The sequence below is a fragment of the Bos taurus genome, chromosome 1 (assembly GCF_002263795.3).
Source record: "Bos taurus isolate L1 Dominette 01449 registration number 42190680 breed Hereford chromosome 1, ARS-UCD2.0, whole genome shotgun sequence".
NCBI classification, from domain to species: domain Eukaryota; kingdom Metazoa; phylum Chordata; class Mammalia; order Artiodactyla; family Bovidae; genus Bos; species Bos taurus.
The window spans coordinates 116,311,818-116,337,145 of NC_037328.1; the positions used below are offsets into that span (position 1 = coordinate 116,311,818).

Consider the following 25,328-nt stretch of genomic DNA (forward strand, 5'->3'; position numbering starts at 1 on the left):
TGTCATAGTGAACTGGAGAAAATTCCTTCCTGTCTTTACTAGGGAGAGAAAACAAAAATCATTTTAAAATGTTCCCAGATGATTCTTCCTAACACCGTCTTCTTTGAAAAAGCATCATCTCACCTGCGGAAAGAGCAAACAGCCAACTCCAATCCCTTCTGATTTTCCTGTCTCATGGGAAGTGTAAAGAAGAAAAGGCTAAGAAATGTCTTAAAAGATCACAGCTCAGAGTCAAATTCACTAAAAGAAGAACTGCAGTCTAAAGAGATAAAGCAAGCATTAAAACCTGATTCAGATATGATACTGATTTTGGAAATGTCAATTAGGGAATTTGAAACAACTCTAAGCAATATATTGGCTTCCCTGGTGGCTCAGATGGTAAAGCACCTGCCTGCAATATGGGAGACCCAGGTTCGATCCCTGGGTCAGGAAGAGGGAGAAGGAATTGGCAACTCAATCCAGTACCCTTGCCTGGAAAATCCCATGGACAGAGGAGTCTGGTATGCTACAGTCCCTGGGGTCGCAAAGAGTTGGACATGACTGAGTGACTTCACTTTCCCTTATAAGCAATATATTAGACTTCAGTGGAAAAGTAGGCAATATGCAAGAACAGGTGGGTGAAATAAGCAGAGAAATGGAAACATAAGAGAGAATCCAATGGAAATTCAAGAAATCAGCAACAATGTAACAGAAATGAAGACTGCATTGATGGGCTCATTAGAAGAATGAATATGGCAAAGGAAAGAATCTGTGAGTTTGAAAATATGGTGATAGAAAGTTCCCAAACTAAAATTCACAGACAAAAGGAATAGAATAGCTAAGACCTGCAGAACAAATACAAAATTAGAAGAGATGCCTCATGGACATACAAAGAGAAGGAAAGAGAAAAAAGCAAAAGAAATATTTAAATGGCTAAAATTTTTCCAAAATTAATAGCAGATACTAAAACCACATCCAGAAAGCTCAGTGAACACCAAGCAGGGGAAAAAGTGAAATAAATATTTAAAGAAGCCAGAGGGAACAACATCTTACAAATGGGAACAAAGATTAGAATGACATCAGATTTTATACCCATGCAATCAATAAGAGTTGTGCAATAATATTTAAAGTGTTGAAAGAAAGAAAACAAAAACCCCAGTGAATCAGAACTCCATATTTTGCAAAATTATCCTTCAAAAGTAAAGGAGAATTTAAAGCTTTTTCAAACATACAAAAACTGAAGAAGTGTACCATATAGAGACTTTTTCTGCAAGAAATTTTTTCAAGTTTTCCAAAGCTAAGAAAAATTATATAGGTGATGTACATAAAGAAATGAAGAGTATCAGAGAAAGAATAAATGAAGGTAAAATCAAACTTTTTTCTTCTTTTTCTTAGTGATATAATAACTTCAAATTAATAAGAGTAAAAAGTATTGCATCAATGGGTAATATGCATAAGTGAAATGAATCCCAGTTATTTTATCAGAGATGGAAGGGAGGAATTGAGAACACACTGTTGTAAAGTACCTATGCAAACAGTGAAGTGGTATAGTGTTATTTGAAAATAGACATACTTAGTTGTAAATATATACTTCAAACTCTAGAGCAATCCAAGAAAATGAAGTATAATTGATATGCTAATACAAGATATAAAAATAGTATTAAATGCTCAATCAAAATCAGAGGAGGTAAAAAAAAGGTGGGAGGGGAGAAAAAAACAAGTACAATGAATGACAAGTAATTACAAAGTAGCTATTAATACAACTATAGCAGTAATCACTTTAAATGTAAATGGTCTAAATAAAAAAGTAAAAAACAGAGATGTCAGAGTGGATAAACCAAGAATTCTCAATTATATGCTCTCTGCAAGAAATCCACTACAAATAAAAAGCATAAATAGACTCAAGGTAAATGGATCAAGATATACCATGCTAACACTGATCCAAAGAAATATAGATTCACTATGTTAATGTTAGACAAAGCAGAATTCAGAACAAGGAAACTCACTAGAGATAAAGAGAGGCATCATATTATGATAAAGGGGTCAGTTTTCAAGAAGACATCCTAATCCTGAACAGGTATGGCCCTAAGAACAGAGCATCAAAATACATGATGCAAAAAAAAAAAAGATAGAATTGTACGGTGAAATAAACAAATCATTTGTTGTAATTAAAGACCTCAATACATCTCTATCTGTACTTGACAATCCAGCAAGCAGAAAACCAGTAAGGATATAGTCACTCATCTATAAAGTTGGTTAAGGAGATTTTATGTCTAACCTTGTGCAGTTAGGCTGACAGGGAAAAGGTATTGGAAAGACAATCAAACACCTGCAGAAGATCTGCTGATACTTAATTGTGTGTAAGGGAAACCCTGGTAGAAAATGCATCTCCTGTTGCTTTATCAACTTAAAACCAGAAGACAGAAATTCACAAACCAAGGTACCAGATCCATTAACCCTAATCTTCTATTTGAACTGTAGACTCACACCCTGATTTTGCATTAAGAAGGAGAAACTGTAAAAACTGAAATCCACCACAAAGCAAAGTGGCTGACAGCTCACATCCATAGGAAAAAAATACTCATACCTACTTAGTCTAGAATGAGGATAGGTCTTTCTCTAAAATTAGCATAAGCTGCCTGAAAGACCAGGATAGCGTGTAGGGCTGAGCTAGAGAGACTGATGGAGAAGGCAATGGCAACCCACTCCAGTACTCTTGCCTGGAAAATCCCATGGACGGAGGGGCCTGGTGGGCTGCAGTCCATGGGGTCGCGAAGAGTCGGACACAACTGAGCGACTTCCCTTTCACTTTTCATTTTCATGCATTGGAGAAGGAAATGGCAACCCACTCCAGTGTTCTTGCCTGGAGAACCCCAGGGACGGGGGAGCCTGGTGGGCTGCCGTCTATGCGGTCGCACAGAGTCGGACATGACTGAAGCGACTTAGCAGCAGCAGCAGAGAGAGCTGAAAGTACATAGGATTCTTCAGGTAACTTTTATCTCATTTCCTGCATACACACCCCCTCCACTGACCTTCAAATGTCTGAATTCCTCCCAGTGACCACGCTTTTCAGATTTTCCCTTTGTATGCTGCTTCACTTCAGGTCAGTCACTCAGTTGTGTCTGACTCTTTATGACCCCATGGATTCCAGCACGCCAGGCCTCCTTGTCCATCACCAACTCCCGGAGTTCACTCAAACTCATGTCCATTGAGTTGGTGATGCCACCCAGCCATCTCATCCTCCGTTGTCCCCTTCTCCTGCCCTCAAGCATCAGAGTCTTTTCCAGTGAGTTGACTCTTCACGTGAGGTGGCCAAAGTATTGGAGTTTCATCTTTAGCATCAGTCCTTCCAAAGAACACCCAGGGCTGATCTCCTTCAGAATGGACTGGTTGGATCTCCTTGCAGTCCAAGGGACTCTCAAGAGTCTTCTACCAACACCACAGTTCAAAAGCATCAATTCTTCGGTGCTCAGCTTTCTTCACAGTCCAACTCTCACATCCATACATGACCACAGGAAAAACCATAGCCTTGACTAGACGGACCTTTGTTGGCAAAGTAATGTCTCTGCTTTTGAATATGCTATCTAGGTTGGTCATAACTTTCCTTCCAAGGAGTAAGCATCTTTTAATTTCATGGCTGCAGTCACCATCTGCAGTGATTTTGGAGCCCAAAAAAATAAAGTCTGACACTGTTTCCCCATCTAATTCCCATGAAGTGATGGAACCAGATGCCATGATCTTCATTTTCTGAATGTTGAGCTTTAAGCAGACTTTTTTACTCTCCTCTTTCACTTTCATCAAGAGGCTTTTTAGTTCCTCTTCACTTTCTGCCATAAGGGTGGTGTCATCTGTGTATCTGAGGTTACTGATATTTCTCCCGGCAATCTTGATTATGGCTTGTGTTTCTTCCAGTCCAGCATTTCTCATGATGTATTCTGCATATAAGTTAAATAAGCAGGGTGACAATATACAGCCTTGCCAGACTCCTTTTCCTATTTGGAACCAGTCTGTTGTTCCATGTCCAGTTCTAACTGTTGCTTCCTGACCTGCATATAGGTTTCTCAACAGACAGGTGCTTAGATACTGCCTAAATAACATCTACTTCTCTCCTCCTAATCAAAACCTACTTTCCTTTTAAGAAATTGATTTCATCTATTATGGTAACATTAGTAACAGCAGTAACAAACTAAAATGGACTGAACATGTCCATGTATCTGGCAAACTGACATGTTCAGGTTAATCACAGTCATCACTTCCTACAGCTCTCATCCTTCTAAATATCAGATTAGTTAAACCCAAAAACATGATTTCCTACCTCTGAAATACTTCACACCTCTGCATACCATTCCTCTTGCAGAGGAACCAGAGATCAAATTGCCAACATCTGTTAGATCACAGAAAAAGCAAGCGGATTCCAGAAAAACATCTACTTTGGCTTCATTGACTAAACTAAAGCCTTTGACTGTGTGGGTCACAACAAACTTGGAAAATTCTTAAAGATATGGGAATACCAGACCACCTTACCACCTCCTAAGAAACCTGTATGCAGGTCAAGAAGCAACAGTTAGAACCATATGGAACAACAGACTGGGTCAAAATTGGGAAAGGTGTGTGGCAAGGCTGTATATTGTCACCCTGCTTATTTAACCTCTATGCAGAATACATCATGGAAAATGCCAGGCTAGATGAAGCATAAGCTGGAATCAAGATTGCCAGGAGAAATATCAATAACCTCAGATATGCAGAGGACAACACCCTTATGGCATAAAGTGAAGAGGAATTAAAGAGCCTCTTGATGAAGGTGAAAGAGGACACTGAAAAAGCTGGCTTAAAACTCAACATTCAAAAAATGAAGATAGCTGCATCCATTCCCATCACTTCATAGCAAACAGATGGGGAAGCAATGGAAATGGTGACAGACTTTATTTTCTTGGGCTCCAAAATTACTGCAGATGGTGACTGCAGCCATAAAATTAAAAGATGCTTGCTCCTTGGAAGAAAAGTTATGACCAACCTAGACAGCATATTAAAAAGCAGAGGCATTACTTTGCCAACAAAGGTCCGTATAGTCAAAGCTATGGATTTTCCAGTAGTCATGTATGGATGTGAGAGTTGTACCATAAAGAAGGCTGCAGGCTGAAGAATCAATGCTTTTGAACTGTGGTGTTGGAGAAGACTCTTGAGAGTCTCTTGGACTGCAAAGAGATCAAATCAGTCAATCCTAAAGGAAATCAGTTCTGAATATTCATTGGAAAGACTGATGCTGAAGCCGAAGCTCCAATACTTTGGCCACCTGATTCGAAAAGCTGACTCATTAGAAATGACCCAATGCTGGGAAAGACTGAAGGCACAAGGAGTAAGGAACAACAGAGGACGAGGTGGTTGGAAGGCATCACTGACTCACTGGACATGAGTTTGAGCAAGCTCCAGGAGATGGTGAAGGACAGGGAAGCCTGGCGTACTGCAACCCATGGGTCACAAAGAGTCAGACACAACTGAGTGACCAAACAACAAAAAACATGATTTTCTACCTCTGAAACAGTACACACTTCTGTATACAATTTCTGCCGCAGTACACTTCAAAACTGATTTAGGACTTTGCCTCCAGATGCTGACAACACAGGACAATAAAAGAGCCTGACATCTGTGAAGGTAAGACATGATTACTGAGGAGCACCACCATTGAGTCCTACTTGAGTACACCTTTAAGGATTTCATTTCGGCTAAGTCATCAAAGCACTACAATTCATTTCCATGTTTCTATATACCAATATAGAGCTTCCCTGGTAGCTCAGCTGGTGAAGAATCTGCCTCCAATGCTGGAGACTCAGATTGGATTCCTAGGTCGGCAAGATCCTCTGCAGAAGGGACAGCCTACCCACTCCAGTATTCTGGGGCTTCCCTAGTGATTCACATGATAAAAGAATCTGCCTGCAATGCCTGAGACCTGGGTTCGACCCTGGGTTGGGAAGATCCCTTGGAGGAGAGCACAGTAACCCACTCCAAAATTCTTGCCTGGAGAATCCCCATGGACAGAGGTGCCTGGAGGCTTACAGTCCATGGGGTCACAGAGAGTCAGGCACAGCTGAGCAACTCAGCACAGCACATATACCAATATAGCCAATCAGCAAAAATATGTGCCACAGATTTCTAATATTCATAATTTAGAATTTACCACATAAATTATAATACACTTACCACATAAAATACTACATTATTTATAAGTATATCCTTTATTTCTAAAATTATCGTTCTTAAAACATTTCTTCCCAACACATAAAATTTTCATGTTTCAAAAACCTCACCCTATTTGAAAATGTACTACTAAACTTCAATGTGCAAATAAACCAGTGTCACCAAACTGAAAAAAGGAAAAAAAAAAAACAAGGAAACACTGCTGTATTGGGTATATAGTTTTACCACAAATAATGACAACATGTGTCTTACACGGTACTAACATACATATTCTTGTTTCACTTCTCAGTCATTGTCAGAACCATTTATAGGTAGGAAAACCAACACATCATTGAAAACATGCCCAAATGCTCTTAGGTGATATACCCCATACATCATCACATACATCTGATTACATGTCAGCCCATTAAAAGTAATAGCCATATCTGAACAACATCCTTCCACCACCTGGTTGGGATGATTAGTCATTGCCTCTTTAATAAAAATCCCAACAGATTTTGTATTAAACACATCTTTTCCTTTAGAATCTTCTGCATTTTCTGCAAACACTCCAGCATATTTCAGGCAGACTGCAAGCTGCTTATCTTCAGATACCTCTCTAACCATCCTTCCCTTTTCAGGACACTTTTCAGGAATACTGAGAAGGCTGTTAAGTCTTTTAATTGATTCTATACTTAAGACAATTCCTCCTCCCACACTCACATATTCAAGATCTCCAGATTTTGCAGTGTGGCCTAGATAGAAAGGTTGTGAATAATTCTTTTTTAGCAGAAAGTACTTTAAGTTTTCAATAATAGCAAACGTAGTGGGGTGTGCAAGGAAGAACCAGTTGTATTGGTCTCTATATTTATCAAAGGCATATTTGTAAGCTTTTCTCATCATTAACCACATGTCATTAGTTTCCATGTTAACTGACTCAAACACTTTAACATTTTCAGAACTGAAGAACTCTGCTTTGTCACAATGTTTGGCCCACGTTTCCTTCACGGCAGCCCAGAGACGCACATCCTTCGGTTTTACAAGGATGATACAGTATACCCGAAAGCTTTTACTGAGTTCCGTGCGTTCATCCTCTGAAATTTTCAAGGTATCTTCTTTAGTAGGAGCTTGTAGGTGGTGACGCTCATGGTGGTGCGTTCTCTTTCCATAATCAATCTTAATATGTGCTAGCATAGTCATCAAGACACATAAAATGCTTCCGAGCAGTACACCCTTCAAAAACAAACTGCTTTCTGAAAGCATCTTCCTCCACGTCCGGTATGGTTCAATGGCCGAAAGCGCAAGCGCACCCGGCTTTCCTCTCACTTTCGCGAGCCCCTCCTTTACGTTCCAGGCTGCTCTAGATGCAGGCGGTGTCCTCTCGTTGGTTCGGCCAAAGGTGGAGGAGGCCAAGCAGCAGCCTGAGGGCCACCGGGCGGGGGCAAAAGAGCCCTGGGCAGGCAGGCTGAGCCGCCCTCAGTATATAAAAGAGTTTCCACTTAGAGCTCGGATCATATCTAATTAGTATACTGTATTTCACTATGACTGGGTCTAACCAGCCAGGATGGTTAAACCCTGCCCACTGGTCCACCCTAGAACACTATCGAAGATTTTACGCTGAACAATAAACAATAAAACTCACTTTAACCAATCAAAAGCAGACTTCTAGATTCACGTCACACTACCCAGGGTGCAAATTTCAAACCATAATTAACGTAACAGTAAGAAACATTCTCTTCCTAACAAAATTTTCGGAATTTTCTTCTCGGTGTTGTAGTGAGTGTTTTTTTGTTCTGTTTTGTTTTGTTTTGACCTAACAAGTAAACAAGTTCAGTACTTGTTTACTTAATCACGGCTACATTTACACATTAACATATTGATTTGGTGTTTTGATTATGTTTTATGTTAAGGTGAGTTAACCTTGGGCTTCCTTGTTGGCTCAGTGGTAAAGAATTCGCCTCCAAAGCAGGAGACATGGGTTCAGTGCCTGGGTTGGGAAGATCTTCTAGAGATGGAAAGGAAGATCTACTCTAGTACTCTTGGCTGAGAAATCTCAGTGACAAAGGAGTCTGGCTGGCGGTCAATGAGGTGGCAAAAGAGTCAGTCAGACAAAACTTACGGATTAAACGAACAATTTTGAATTAACCATAACACTTTAAACAGGTTCATTAATTTTTACTTAATCTTAGCCTTGAAACTGTGAATTCCTATTAGTCAAGTCTGCTACTAAATTAAACCTGAAAAAATTATGGTGGTTGCATTCAAAACATTTAATGAAGAGTAAACATTTTCCTCTTATGGAAGGGAAAAATGCCAACCCTAAAAAAGAAATACCAACCCTACTCTACTTGCTGAAAATGATTTCTCATTGAGTGCTCACACAGCTTTGCATACATTATTACCCATGAAGACGTAAGTGTGAAAATAATAGGTCAATAAATGTACCTCCTACTTTGAAAATTCTCCAAGCCAGGCTTCAGCAATACGTGAACTGTGAACTTCGGGATGTTCAAGCTGGATTTAGAAAAGGCAGAGGAACCAGAGATCAAATAGCCAACATCCGCTAGATCGTTGAAAATGCAAGAGAGTTCCAGAAAAACATGTATTTCTGGCTTATTGATTATGCCAAAGCCTTTGACTGTGTGGATCACAATAAACTGTGGAAAATTCTGAAAGAGATGGGAATACCAGACCACTTGACCTGCCTCTTGAGAAATCTGTATGCAGGTCAGGAAGCAACAGTTAGAACTGGACATGGAACAACAGACTGGTTCCAAATAGGGAAAGGAGTGGGTCAAGGCTGTATATTGTCACCCTGCTTATTTAACTTCTATGCAGAGTACATCATGTGAAATTCCAGACTGGATGAAGCACAAGCTGAAATCAAGATTGCCAGGAGAAACAGCAATAACCTCAGATACGCAGATGACACTGTCCTTATGGCAGAAATCAAAGAAAAACTAAAGAACCTCTTAATGAAAGTGAAAGAAGAAAGTGAAAAAGCTGGCTTAAAACTCAACATTTAGAAAACTAAGATCATGGCATCCATGATCATGGCATGGTCCCATCACTTCATTGCAAATAGATGGAGAAGCAATGGAAACAGTGACAGAGTTTATTTTGGGGGACTCCAAAATCACTGCAGATGGTGACTGCAGCCATGAAATTAAAAGACACTTGCTCCTTGGAATAAAAGCTATGACCTACCTAGACAGCAGAGACATTCCTTCACCAACAAAGGTCCATCTAGTCAAAGCTATGGTTTTTCCAGTAGTCATGTATGGATGTGAGAATTGGACTATAAAGAAAGCTGAGTGCTGAAGAATTGATGCTTTTGAACTGTGGTGTTGGAGAAGACTCTTGAGAATTCCTTGGACTGCAAGGAGATCTAACCAGTCAATGCTAAAGAAAATCAGTCCTGAATATTCACTGGAAGGACTGATGCTGAAGCTGAAACTCCAATACTTTGGCCACCTGATGCCGAGAACTGACTCATTGGAAAAGACCCTGGTGCTGGGAAAGATTGAAGGCAGGAGGAGAAGAGGATGACAGAGGACGAGATGGCTGGATTGCATCAACTACTTGATGGATGTAAGTTTGAGTAAACTTTGGGAGTTGGTGATGGACAGGGAGGCCTGGCGTGCTGCAGTCCATGGAGTTGCAAGGAGTCGGACATGACTGAGTAACTGAACTGAACTGATTTTTTATTTTATATTATTTTTTATTTTATTTTATTTTTAACTGAACTTAGATTTTTTATTTTATAAAACATTTTGTCATTGAGGAAAATATTAGATGAACCACTGAGAGGCAGTGTAGTCCCCCAGATTATCCTTTCTTCCCATGAAGATTCCTTTTGAATCCAGAACATACTAATACTACTTTCAAAGATTTTAGTGTACATAAGGGATTAAGAATCACTGACAACCTCTCATTTTTCTTACTGGCTCTTTTTCTATACAACTGAAAATCATGCTATTTTGGAATCACATCCTGGAAAATTGAAAACTGTCTTTAAAAAAAAATGTTTCCCAGAAAGATCACAAAGTGAATATTGTCATCATTTGAACAAGGATGGATCTAACATTTGTTAAGGATCTTATTCAAACTGAGCAACTATTTTTAGCAAGTAATTTTACTGAAATAAATTCAGTGAAAAGATGCAGAAATAAAGCATAAGTGATCTACTGTGAATATGTTAAGCAGATTTATAGAACTAAACTAGACAAACTCACAGTAAAACATTTCAGTTGAACCACTAGAAATTTTTTGGTTCCTGCTCCATCTGCAGGTGATACTGCGCTACTCACCACATCATCTCTGGGGAAGGAAAACTCAGAGGGACACAAGCTTTTAAAAATATTTTTCCCCTCTCTGGCAATGCTTTACAAAATGACTTCAGTATAAGTAGCTATCAAAAGAAAGCCAAACACACAGAGAAAGTAAAAACCAAAAACAAAGAAACATAAATATTACCACAGTTATAGGTTTTCTGTTCAAGGTGGGAAAATAGCAGTTTGCGCACTTGATTTTTATATCCGCCAGGGCCAAAGGTCATCGTATATCTCCAGTCATCAGTATTTCAAAAGTCAGGGAGATAGCAACTTAGCAAAAGGGCTCAAGGTTTTACTTACTTAGAAAATGCTCTGAAAGAATGTTTCTGCTTTATCCTTTTAAGAGGATGTGAATTCCTTTTTTTCTAACTGTTATATCATGTGCTTGATAAAAAAGGCAGCAGAGCAAGGATCTATTTTGCACTCTCAGCCCGTTTCTGGTCAAATATCCTTCCTACATAAGTGGAACTTTGACCAAAGCTGTTTGTATAGCTATTTCTAATTCAGTGTCAATAATGTGATGTTTTATTTGGATGGTTTTATTTTATTTTATTGTAATTAATAACCAAAAATGTTCCTATTAATGTGATTAATGTGAACCATATGAAACTAGAGTGTGATATTTAATTTCTTTCTGAAGGGTTTGTAAAGAATTGGGGGCCATAAGTTAATCACTTATTACAAGGTTTGCCTTTGGAAAACAACCAGTGTATCACTACTAATCTACCTGCAATGCTTATAAATGTAGACATATTTCTTTTTCTCTAAGATTTCCAAGATTCCTGACCTGTAAGAAAGGGGCATTCTTTCCTATCTGATAGTCTGGGAATATATAAGTCATAGACAGAAATCAAGGAGTATATTGTGGCAACATTTCCATATGAGAAAAATATTCTTTGTTCCTCAATTGACTTATCATGCCTTAGTAAATAAGATTCTTATTGAAACTATGCAAATAATTATATTATAATAAAAAGTCACAGAACACACTAAAGGCATTTTGCCTAATATTTAGCCATTGTTCTGAGCAGTTCTGCCAACAGGAACCAATAATGTACCTTTGAATTAAACAAAATCATCTTAAAATTTTTCAAATTATGTTTATTTTGTATTTTAAGGGCTTAAATAAGAAACCGTTTAAAGAATTTTACTGTTCGTAATAGGATAGCCTGTTAAGGTTGATAGATCAAGAAGAAAAGTAAATATTCTATTACTTAGTAAAAAAAACACAACACATTAAGCACAATTAAATTTTCTCTCTAGAGTCATTTAGTCTGAAGTAATTGCTTCTTATTTGTCTGATTTGGAGTTTTGGGGAAGTCTATTATCACATAGTTATATGCATATATACCAGGAATGCTAGAAATCCTTTCTGCTCCTGGGAGCTCTATGCTAAAGGCTATTCCTTATAGAATCAGTAGTTAAGAGTGTGTGATCAATTCCTTTACTGAAGTCATCATTTTTTTTTAATGTTTCTTTAGAAGGGGCCTTTAGGCAAGGCTGAATCAAAAGCAAAAATCACTTTTTGATTATAGTATTAAAAGACTATGGCTATTATAATAATGAACAAAATAAGAACAGAGAAGCCACCTATTAAAGATAACCTGATATTTTAACAATTTAGTAAAAGATCACTCTGAGAATAAGTACATATTAATGAATGCCTTCAGAGAAGACAATGGCACCCCACTCCAGTACTCTTGCCTGGAAAATCCTATGGATGGAGGAGCCTGGTAGGCTGCAGTCCATGGGGTCTCGAAGAGTCGGACACAACTGAGCGACTTGACTTTCACTTTTCACTTTCATGCATTGGAGAAGGAAATGGCAACCCACTCCAGTGTTCTTGCCTGGAGAATCCCAGGGATGGGGGAGCCTGGTGGGCTGCCATCTATGGGGTCGCACAGAGTCGGACACGACTGAAGTGACTTAGTAGCATTAGCAGCAATGAATGCCTTTAGTGTGTTCGGTGACTTTTTATTTGCATAGTTTCAATAAAAATCTTATTTAGGCATGGTAAGTCAATTGAGGGACAAAGAATATTTTTCTCATATGGAAATGTTGCCACAATATACTCCTTGGTTCCTGTCTATGACTTATAGATTCCCAGACTGTCAGATAGGAAAAAAAGCCACTTTCTTACAGGACAGGAATCTTGGAGATCTTAAAGAAAAAGAAATATGTCTACATCTATAAGCATTAATATTAATGACAGTGAGATCATTAACAAGTCTCCAGGGTCTGTTAATTTATCCTCAAATTGTGTGTTAATAATTTTCATCAATTGCAAGCTATTTTAAGCCTAGAAACTAACTCTTTATCATCAACTTATTGATATTTGCACACTATGGTTATCTTTGTACATTAATTTGACTTCTCTATTCATCCTAAAAAGTACAAATATACTAAACTATTTATTTTGCATATAATTACTATAGGAAAAAATTAGCTCTTTCTGATTTGTCATCTCTTCTTATATGTTAGGCTTGGCAAACAAGACAGGTTTGACAGTAGTGTTGAGCCAATTAAAATTATGGTATGATTTTATAAACATATACAATTATCTTTAGTTTCCCTCCTTTTGTAAAGTAAGAGTTACTGATGTATGATTGTTGGTTGATCTATTAGTCTTCTGAGTACAAAAGATACCATGATAGTTTTATTACTCTGGTTTTGAGAGCTGAATTTGTTGCACTCAAAAGAAGACACAGTATATATTGTGATGTTTTAAACATAGTAAATAATTATAGGAAAATACTATAATCTTCATATAGCCTGGAAACAAACAGAGCAATTAGTAACAAGATACATGAGAAAATCTAATTTTCAGAAGTGAAATCTTGTTAAAAATATATTCAAAGCATGGAAAAAGTATACATGCAAAAATAAGTAGGCTTTTGAGTGAGATAGTTTTGTTGATTATAAGAAACTTTTGCCATCTAAAACAGAAAAATATACTACTACTTGTCAAGAGTGGCCAGTAGTAGATCAAAGATCAAATGTAGTTTGAACTATTTGGTTGTTTTTTTCCTTATTATCTGGAAGCTTCCTTTAACCATTTTATATCTTCATATTTATTTTTAGACACGTATCAACAATATTTAGTTAAAGGCTAGTTTTTTGATTATCAGTTCAGTTCAGTCACTCAGTCGTGTCCGACTCTTTGAGACCCCATGAATCACAGCACACCAGGCCTCCCTGTCCATCACCAACTCCCGGAGTTCACTCAGACTCACGTCCATCGAGTCAGTGATGCCATCCAGCCATCTCATCCTCTGTCATACCCTTCTCCTCCTGCCCCCAATCCCTCCCAGCATCAGAGTCTTTTCCAATGAGTCAACTCTTCGCATGAGGTGGCCAAAGTACTGGAGTTTCAGCTTTAGCATCATTCCTTCCAAAGAAATCCCAGGGCTGATCTCCTTCAGAATGGACTGGTTGGACCTCCTTGCAGTCCAAGGGACTCTCAAGAGTCTTCTCCAACACCACAGTTCAAAAGCATCAATTTGTCAGTGCTCAGCTTTCTTCACAGTCCAACTCTCACATCCATACATGACCACAGGAAAAACCATAGCCTTGACTAGATGGACCTTTGTTTGCAAAGTAATGTCTCTGCTTTTGAATATTATTTCCTTTAGGATGGAATAATTGGATCACCATGCCATCTAAAGGACTCTCAAGAGTCTTCTCCAACACAGCAGTTGAAAAGCATCAATTCTTCTGTGCTCATCTTCTTTATAATCCAACTCGCACATCCATACATGACTACTGGAAAATCCATAGCTTTGACTAGATGGACTTTTGCTGGCAAAGTAATGTCTCTGCTTTTTAATATGCTGTCTAGGTTGGTCATAGCATTTCTTCCAAGGAACAAGTGTCTTTTAATTTCATGGCTGCAGTCACCATCTGCAGTGATTTTGGAGCCCAAGAAAATAAAGTCTCTCACTGTGTCCATTGCTTCCCCATCTAATTGCCATGACGTGATGGGACTGGATGCCATGGTCTTAGTTTTCTGAATACTGAGTTTAAAGCCAACTTTTTCACTCTCCTCTATCACTTTCATCAAGAGGCTCTTTAGTTCTTCACTTTCTGCCATAAGGTGGTTTCATCTGCATATTTGAAATGATTGATATTTCTCCCAGAAATCTTAATTCCAGCTTCTGCTTCATCCAGTCCAGCATTTTGCATGATGTACTCTGCATATAAGTTAAATAAACAGGGTGACATATACAGCCTTGACCTACTCCTTTCCCTATTTGGAACCAGTCTGTTTTTCCATGCCCAGTTCTAACTGTCGCTTCTTGACCTGCACACAGCTTTCTCAGAAGACAGATCAGGTGGACTGGTATTCCCATCTCTTTCAGAATTTTCCACAGTTTGTTGTGATCCACACAGTCAAGACTATGGCATAGTCATAAAGCAGAAGTAGATGCTCTTCTGGAACTCTCTTGCTTTTTCAATGATCCAACAGATGTTGGCAATTTAATCTCTGGTTCCTCTACGTTTTCTAAATCCAGCTTAAACATCTGTAAGTTCAAGGTTCAGGTACTGTTTTGAACCCTGGCATGGAGAATTTTGAGCATTACTTTGCTAGTGTGTGAAATGAGTGCAATTGTGTGGTTATTTGATCATTTTTTGGCATTGCCTTTCTTTGGGATTGGAATGAAAACTGACTTTTTCTAGGCCACCACTGACCCACACTTCCCCTGGAGACTTCTGGACACTCACAAGCAAGTCTGAGTCAGTATCTTGTGGGGTCACTGCTCCTTTTTCCTGGGTCCTGGGGCACACAAGATTTTGTTTGTGCCCTCCAAGAGTCTGTTTTCACAGTCCTGTGGAAGTTCTGGTGGTTCTATGGTGGGGTTAATGGTGACCTCCTCCAAGAAGGCTTATGCCATACCCAGGTACACTGCACCCAGAGCCCCTGCAGCAGTCCACTGGTGAGCCGTACATCCACTGGAGACACTCAAACACAGTTCTGGCCCAGTCCTTGTGGGGTTTCTGGGTTCTGGTGCACACAAGGTTTGTTTTAGCCCTCCAAGTGTCTCTGGTGGTTATGGGGTTTGATTCTAAATGCAGTTTTTCCCCTTCTACCATCTTGCTGGGGCTTCTCCTTTGCCCTTGGATGTGGGGTATCTTTTTGGTGGGGTATCTTTTTGGTGGGTATCTTTTTGGTGGGGTATCTTTTTGGTGGGTATCTTTTTGGTGGGGTATCTTTTTGGTGGGGTATCTTTTTGGTGGGTATCTTTTTGGTGGGGTATCTTTTTGGTGGGAACCTTTTTGGTGGGAATCTTTTTGGTGGGGTATCTTTTTGGTGGAGTATCTTTTTGGTGGGGTATCTTTTTGGTGGGGTATCTTTTTGGTGGGTATCTTTTTGGTGGGGTATCTTTTTGGTGGGTATCTTTTTGGTGGGGTATCTTTTTGGTGGGAACATTTTTGGTGGGAATCTTTTTGGTGGGGTATCTTTTTGGTGGGGTATCTTTTTGGTGGGTATCTTTTTGGTGGGGTATCTTTTTGGTGGGTATCTTTTTGGTGGGTATCTTTTTGGTGGGGTATCTTTTTGGTGGGAACCCTGTCAATGGTTGTTCAGCAGCAAATTGTAATTTTGGAGTTCTTACAGGAGAAGATGAGCACACAAGATGCAAATTGCTTCCTCCCCCAACTCTGTGGGAGGTAGTAGGCTTATTCAAAATGGCAAAGAACAATGAGTCAACTTTCCTTCTCACCTGGAACACAGAGAAGAAAGGACTTGAAAGGAGAAATACAATCAGTTTCTTGTCCAACAGATATCACACATATAAGCTACTGTATAAAATGTACCTTCTCTTTCCAAAATGAACACAGTGGGCTTCTGTTTATATTAATTTGGCAGATGAAGAAACCATGAACTAAAGAGATAAGTGTGACATAAGCCAAATTTCTTAATTATTCATCCTGTTTTTAAATGGTGAAGACAGAGGTTCCATATAACTGCCTATTTACATCCTGCTGTTTAACAAGCTAACAGTTAAGGAAAATGATCTGCTTTAAATATACTGAAGGAAAGATCAAGAACACTCATTTGATACAAGCCTTATGTACCAAAAATCATATAAGGTTGACCTTTGAAATCACAGCAAGTGAAATACACTGAAATAATCAAATATATTTAAGAAGGGTTAAAAGAACTTTGGAAGTGTAAGTTTCAAAATTGCTATTTACAGACTCTGTACTTTGTTAGCTAGCCATAATTTATCTTTAAAATATCCCATAGTACTGTTATGTTTAAAGAGGGGGGAGAGAAAAGGGGATATAATAATTAATTTGATACAGTTGGACATGACCTATACATTTTGATTCCTAACCATTCCACAACACCACAAGTATATATTTTACTATAAAAATATGCCTGGTAGCTTCAACAAATCATTCAAAGTAGCCTAGGTTTTGTCAAAAATTATACACATTACCAGTTAATGGTAATTTTTAGGATCTTAACATTCCTTGGGTGAAAAATGAAAGAGTAAGAGCTTAACCATAGATGTTTTTGCAAAGGTGATTTTTCTATAGAGGAGCCCACTTACTGTGACTTGCTTTAATAAGGAATCTTTGAGTAGTGATGCCCCCCCCCAAAAAAATGCTGAACATTTTTAATGGAAAAAAAGAATGGTTTTCTTTCTCATTTGTTATTAATTACCAGATTAGAACTTGTGCAAATAGAAACAAATTGCTTCACTTCATGAACCATTTTCTAAATAAACATACAACTCCCCCCCCCAAAAAAAAACAGAATTCAAATTAAATATCTCATGTATTTGAGGCAGGGCTGGGCCAAATTATATTTCTTCCACCAAAAGAAGTACCAGAAAAAATTCTGAGTGACATCAAGAAGATGGTAGGATAGGAAGTTCTAGCTCTAACATAGTAACGCCAATTCTATAACTGTCCACAGAAGAAAATACCTTCATGAGATTTCTGGACTCCAGGTGAGAGGTAACAGCACTGAGTGGAGCAGTGAAACAAAACAAAACAAAAAGATTGGAAAGTAGGAAAGAGTAAGAGTAGCTTCACTTCACCTGTATCACTTATCAGAGTGCAATCCCAAGAGAGATCCCTTTGGCCCACAGATCTCCCAGGGTGGAAAGGAGAGTCAAATGAGCAAGCGACTTTGCTGCAGACCCTTGAACACTGGTGAACCTCATCAGCCAGCCCACCCAGAATCTTTGTTTAGACTGACTGGTAAAGTACTTTCCGTGCAAAGACTGGAAGAAGTGCTGCTTCTTCAAATGCATAGACACCAACAAAAGCAACAAGGAAAATAAAGAAGCAGGGAAACTTGACACAACCAAAGGAACTAAACTAGAACCCTAGTAACTGTCCTAAAGAAACAGAGATATTTCTACCTAACAAAGAATTAAAAATAATTGTCTTAAAGAAGTTTGGTGAGCTATAAGTGAACATAAATAACCAAATGACATAAGGAAAACAATACATGAGAAGAACTTTACATAAAAAAGCATGTTCCTTGTAGACGAGAATCATCTGTGCTGCTCAAAAGACTTTGTTTTTACGTTCCATTATTTTACATATAAATTATTGTACATGTATAAAGTCATGTTTTCAAAGACTATATATAGCTATTTTTGATACATTCCTAAATCAGAGGCCCTGTACAGGAAATACATTTAGACATTTTTGAATAAAATAATTAAATATTAAGCAGTAAAATAAACACAATTTTTGGATTCCAAGCAATATAAATTATATTATTTTAAATTCTAATTTAAGTGAAAATAGTTTTGCTACTGTACAGATGGGTGCAGGAGCCAACATGAAGGGGTTCCCACTGACCAAATATGGAACAATTCAAATTTTAATATAGAGAAGAAATGCAATGGATTAAATTCTATAAAAAATGTTTAAATATGTAAATTTATAATAATACTTTAAAAGTAAACCAACAAACTAGGTATCTTCTGAAAATGACAATGAAAACAGTTTGTCATATTGAAAATTGTATGTACGGGAAAGGATAAAGAATTTATCCTGGGCTTCCCTGGTGTCTCCAGTGGTAAAGAATCCACCTGCCAATGCAGAAGACCCAGGTTCAATCCCTGATCCGGTAATATGCCACATGCCTCAGAGGAACTAAACCCATGCACCACAACTATTGAGCCTGTGCTCTAGAGCCCAGGAGCCGCAACTCTGAACCCACATGCCACAACTACTAAATCACACACACACTAGGGCCCATGCTCCGCAACAAGAGAAGCCACTGCAATGAGAAGCTCGTCCACAGCAACCAGAGAGTAGCTCCTGCTCTCCATAATGAGAGAAAAAGCCGGTGAAGCAATGAAGACCCAGCACAGTCAAAAATAAATTAAATTAAATAAAGAATTTATCCTGGCTTTCCCGTATAAAATACTAATGGTCAACCTAGGAGTAGGTAAGCAGAAAATTCTTTTTATTGAAATCATTACAGCTAATGAATGAAAAAGAAGTAATACCATTAGAATATCACCTTTTTTCAAACCCAACTTAGGTTAACAGTTTTAAATACTAAGCATCAGTGGTTACTAACAACAAAAAAGAGCAAAAGCCAACAGCATGTTTTCTGATGGGCAAACCCAGCCTCACCTACAGAATGGCCAAAGAGACGGATCCCGAGTCTGATCAGTACTTTTAAACCAGCTCCCAATTTGCATAAAAATACTGAAAACAGAGTATCATTTTGAACTATACCATAACTGGGCAAGATGAATATATAAACATCAATTGTATTTCTATACACTAGCAATGAACAATTTAAAATTAAGAAAACAGTTCTGTGTACAACAATATCAAAAAGAATGAAATACTTAGGAATGAGTTACCAAAAGAAGTCCAAAACATGTTCTCTAAAAACTACAAAACACTATTTAAAGAAATTAAAGAATACCCAAATAAATATAAAGATATGCTCTGTTCATACATCTTTTCTCCCTCACAGCTTAGTCAATAAATCTGCAAAATCTGTTCCTTATCTTTGAGAATATTCTCTAGCATAAGAGATTAAATAGAAAATAACAAAGAGTTCATTCATCATTATAGCCTCTGTAAATAAAAATGAAAGTTCTAAGATCAATAGATTTATAAGCAGATAAAAATTTTAATGAAGTAAAACATATTGCCTATTTTTGAGGAAGACCTAAGAATCCACATTGCTAATATGAATGCAAATTAGTACAATATTTTTGGTGAAAATGATTGCATCAAGAGACTGACAAATATTTTTATTCTTGGATTAAGTAATTTACATGCTCTTCTTGGTCTTATTAAACACAGAGAAGGCTTTAAATACTAAGAAAAGTATTGTGTGTTGTTGCGATCCTTTAATGGACTGGAACCTGGTGGTCCAGAGTCGACGATAAGAAAGTGAAAGAGAAAGAAGCTAATATTCCCTGGGTTACGCAGAGAACCAATAAACACTCATTCCTGTTACCAAGAACTGATAAGGAACAGAGGATTTATGAGAAATAGAAAACAGCACACAGGAATCCTCCTATTAAACGTTCCCTGACAGTGTGTAATTTTCATCATAGCCATATTTATAAGATAGGAGAATTGGAAACAGTTCAATAACAGGGGGATGCAAAACCAAACCACAGTACAGCTATGCAATATAGTACTATGTAACCACTAAAAATATTTCAAAGTTTAGCAATGTGAAAAGGTATTTATGTTAAATATTAACTAAAAACAATCAGAATGAAAATCTCTTTATAGAATCTCAATGGTATAAATGCGCATGGGAAAAAAACAGGAAAATGTTAAATTATTAATAATTGTTACCTTTGCATGATTGTAAGAAATCCATGTGATCACTTTTCTTCTTTCCAACATAAACACTTTTGTATAATGACTATATATACTAACCATAAAGAAATACATGTAACAGGATTTCCATGACCAGGAATTGAACCCTCACTCCATGCATTGGAAGTGTGTAATATTAACCACTGGACTGCCAGGGAGGTCCCATATAGCATTTTAAAGAAAACAAATGACATGAAAAATAACCTGCTAAATCAAAAAATCAGCATAGTATTTTTTTTAAAATATAATTTGCTTGACTAGTTATTGGCTGACTTGTTGCTTATACAAATATACAGGAATTTTTGTTTCTCCAAGTTAATTTCCTTAACTTTATGCTCAAAGTGACCTTTTGTTTACAATTCTGAGAACTTAAAGAAATAAACTTTCTTTACCAAATATGACTATTAAAGGAATATGCATAATTCCTAGCATAACTCTAGAAATGATTACTAAAATTCAAAATGTGTTTTAGGCAGCATTCCATTTTTTAGTAATCATATGCAACTTAAAAAAAAATCAAATCCAAACGTTACTGATTCATTTACACTTACATCATCAAATAACTGAATCCAGTTTTGGCGAGATTGAGTGATTTAGAAGCATTTAAATGGTTTTTCCAGTAGTCATGTATGGATTTGAGAGTTGGGACTGTGAAGAAGGCTGAGTGCTGAAGAATTGATGCTTTTGAACTGCGATGTTGGAAAAGACTCTTAAGAGTCCCTTGGACTGCAAGGAGATCCAACCAGTCCATTCTGAAGGAGATCAGCCCTGGGATTTCTTTGGAAGGAATGATGCTAAAGCTGAAACTCCAGTACTTTGGCCACCTCAAGCGAAGAGTTGACTCATTGGAAAAGACTGTGATGCTGGGAGGGATTGGGGGCAGGAGGAGAAGGGGACGACAGAGGCTGAGATGGCTGGATGGCATCACTGACTCGATGGACGTGAGTCTGAGTGAACTCTGGGAGTTGGTGATGGACAGGGAGGCCTGGCGTGCTGCAATTCATGGGGTCGCAAAGAGTCGGACACAACTGAGCGACTGAACTGACTGACTGAAATCTATTTCACAAGCTTATATTTTCCTCTTAGTATTGTTGTACTATCTCAAACTACCAGCCTATTTTCTATCTCATAGTTACAAAGAATTTGATTTATGGCTGAGCAATTCCCTCTCAAAACATAATTTTCATTGTTCAATTTTATCTCAATGAAAAAGAAAACTAAAGATCAAAGTGTATAAAGAGTAGAAATGGTATACTGATATATTGGTTGATTTATATTATAAAAGATAAATATACAATAACTGCATTTTGATTAAAGTTTGTCAGAGCTTGAGAGAGGCACAACTTTTTCCTTTTAGCTGAAACTACTAATATTTGGGGGTTTCCCTGGTGGCTCAGAAGTAAAGAGTCTGCCAGCAATGCAGGAGACCTGGGTTCAATCCCTGGGTTGGGAAGATCCCCTGGAGAAGGAAAAAGCAACACACTCCAGTATTCTTGACTGTAGAAGCCCATGGATTTAGGAGCCTGGCAGGCTACAGTCCATGGGGTCACAGAGTCAGACACAATTGAGCAAACTTAACACTTTGACTTTTCACTATTATTTTGATAAATGAAGATATGCCCAAACATGTATATTAAAAACTGGATTTTCTTTAAAATGTTTACATTTAACACAAAATTATAACATAATTGTATTATTCTCAAGACAATTAGGAGCTTAATGAAAACATTAATTTGACATATGAGAAACATAATATGGTTCATAATGGACACAAACATAATGAAGGCATCTTCTTTTACACTGTCAGAATATCTATGGAACTATGTGTAAAACTTAATTACATGTAAACCTTTAACCCAGGATTTCTGATTCTAAGGCAGTTGCACTTTTCACTGATGATGCAGAAGACTTTCAGGCAGTAAAGCTCTTTGACCAACACTGACATTGAAATGACACACAGACTCTTCATCAACTAGTCTAATAGCTGGAAGGGAAACAGGTACTACAAGGTCCAAGACTTCCAAGAAGACAAAAAAACAAAGACACAACAGAATAATGTGATAAGGAAGTAATTGAAGTAGACTAAAATAGGGGTGCTGGCACTTTCCAAGACCAGTGGAACTGCAGGAAATGCCAAAGGATGACCTTACACGTGAAGGCCTGGTCAGGATTCCATAAATTTATTTAGATAAAAGAAGAAAGCATCAAAAGATATAGTAGAATTTTGTGGACTTCTTACATCTCAGCTCAGATGTTACCCCTGCAAGAAGATCTTCTTTACAGAAAACACTAGAGAAGTATAATGCATCATTTAAAACCAAAAAAAAAAAAAACAGTACAAGTGACAATTTCAACTCCTTGAGAGAAACCTGAAGTGTACAACATCAATATTGTGCTACGGATAGTGTACTTTTCAGATCAGGATGGACATCACCAGTGAGTCTATAGAATTCCAAAATATAGGTCACACCAGACCTACTGAATCAGATTTTGCATTTTAACAAGCTCATCAGTTAATTCATAATTCCACTTGCCAGAAGCAGAAACTGTATTAGACAGATACTCTTTCATCTTGTTTAATGGGTAGATGAATGGAATCATATAGATAAAAAGAATATGAGCCTTTTATCTAAAATATTAAGGATTATTTTAGTCTCAGAACTTCAGAGCAAGGTGATCAATATTTTATTTGCTTCTTTAACCTACAGCTTGAAACAGTCTAATTGAACATTTTCATAGGAAATAATTACTTGAGTTATTAAAACTCAAATAATATAGATATAAAACTATAAAAAAAAAAGTTATATTTTTTGAAAGCCTGGAGTAAGCATGCTGCTGCTGCGGCTGCTAAGTCGCTTCAGTCATGTCCAACTCTGTGCGACCCCGTAGACGGCAGCCCACCAGGCTCCCCTGTCCCTGGGATTCTCCAGGCAAGAACACTGGAGTGGGTTGCCATTTCCTTCTCCAATGCATGAAAGTGAAAAGTGAAAGTGAAGTTGCTCAGTCATGTCCGGCTCTAGTGACCCCATGGACTGCAGCCCACCAGGCTCCTCTGTCTATGGGATTTTCTAGGCAAAACTACTGGAGTGGGGTGCCATTGCCTTCTCCGGGAGTAAGCATAACATATGATAAACGTTGTAGAAAATATTTACAAAGAAGTTTGACACCTCAAAAATATGATCAGAAGTTTACAGATACCTAGAAAAAAAACATTCTGTATAAATACAGACATAAAAAAGAATAAATATACTCGAACATTTGAGGATAATAAAACCACCTTGAATCAGAAATGGAAATATATAGGGGGGAAAGTGGGAGAAATAAACGAAGAGTTGCTTGAACTCAGGAAAGCAATGGGAAAAAAAAGACAAAATTATCTCAGAAATGTAAACTATAAAATGCTTAAGGCAGAAATCATGTCAAATAAGAAAGTAACAAAGGGCACTGGAAAAAGGCAGGAAAATGGCCAAAAGGCTGAAAATAACAAAGTAAAAACTGCAGAAATGGAAGACAGGCAAATTAAGAATAATATTCATATTACCAGAGTCACTGGAAAAGAAAAAAAGAGGCAATGGAACAGAAATATGTAAAATAAAGCCTAAGAAAAAGTTTCAGAAATTTTAAAAAGATCACCTAAATCTACACATTGGAAAGGCTTACTGGGTAACTGGCAAAATGATGAAGTCATTTTCTTAGTAAAATAATTAGATTTAAAAGATAAATTCAAAATCTTCAAGATCTCCAAGCAGATAATTCAGATAGTTTACCACACCAATATTATTAATTTACAGACTTTAAAACCAAATACAACTATGAATCAATCTTTATAAAAATATTCAGCAAAAGAAAATGTAAAACATAAAGAATTTTATGTCCAAACAAGTCATCCATCCTTTAAATACCAAGCATAGTAAATTCATTTCTAACATATAAAAATATATGAGATTCTTCATTCAGCAGCCCTTCTTGGGGAATTAACTATCAAATGAATTTCAATCAAGTAATGATTGGGGAATCTTAAACAAAAGGATCAATAATAAGTGTATTAAAATACATAAATGTACATGTAAGACTAAAACAATATGGGATAAAAGTGGAAGACTAAGATATAAATGTTACATGCTATGACATCATAGAAGTTAAAAGGCTTATTGCTGTATAGGCAATAAGGGAGTATTAAAAAATGTTGAAAACATAGTATAAACTGGATATTAAAAGATTAGATAAGAAAACATGGGACTAAATATATTTTTATAGAAATAAATACAAAGGTAACCACAAGGTTTGTAAAAATACAAACCCTCCTAAATACAAATAATAAGTAAACAAAGAACATAAAGAATATACATCTCACAGATGAAGACACATAGCAAATCCAACAAAATATCCATAATTACAAAACGTTTTGTGACAATTAAAACCAAACATATCAATCATATCAATAAATGTGAAAGAATTTAACTCACTTATTTAATAAAAAACAAATTTTAAATTTGGCTCAAAAAACAAGACCCAAATATATGCTGTAAACAAAAGACAACCCTAAGTCAAAGTAACTCAGAGAGGCTAAAAATTAAATGGACTTTGACTTACAGGAAAAGAGAATAGACACACTTTTCCCTAAGTACAACTAAAGTACTCAAATAAGTAAAAGTAAAAGTGCTGAACATTGTACAGAAAAGAAACATAAAAAGTCTCCGATAGGTGGAAAGAAGGCAGATGGGCTAGAGAGCTCCAAACCTAAGGAACAAATCTTAAGTTCCTTCAGTTGAGTTCAGTTCAGTCGCTCAGTTGTGTATGACTCTTTGTGACCCCATGAATCTCAGCACGCCAGGCCTCCCTGTCCATCACCAACTCCTGGAGTTCACCCAAACTCATGTGCATCGAGTCAGTGATGCCATCCAGCCATCTCATCCTCTGTCATCCCCTTCTCCTCCTGCCCCCAATCCTTCCCAGCATCAGGGTCTTTTCCAATGAGTCAACTCTTCACATGAGGTGGCCAAAGTATTGGAG

The 25,328-nt window shown here is 37.4% G+C and overlaps 1 protein-coding gene across 1 annotated transcript; it reads right to left on the minus strand.

The window, feature by feature from the left end:
• Positions 1–6,216: 6,216 nt before the first annotated feature.
• Positions 6,217–7,543, minus strand: LOC523130 (C1GALT1-specific chaperone 1). The gene has a single exon (XM_005201841.5). The coding sequence runs from the start codon at positions 7,414–7,416 to the stop codon at positions 6,460–6,462; it is 957 nt and encodes a 318-aa protein (XP_005201898.2). The 5' UTR covers positions 7,417–7,543; the 3' UTR covers positions 6,217–6,459.
• Positions 7,544–25,328: the final 17,785 nt, after the last annotated feature.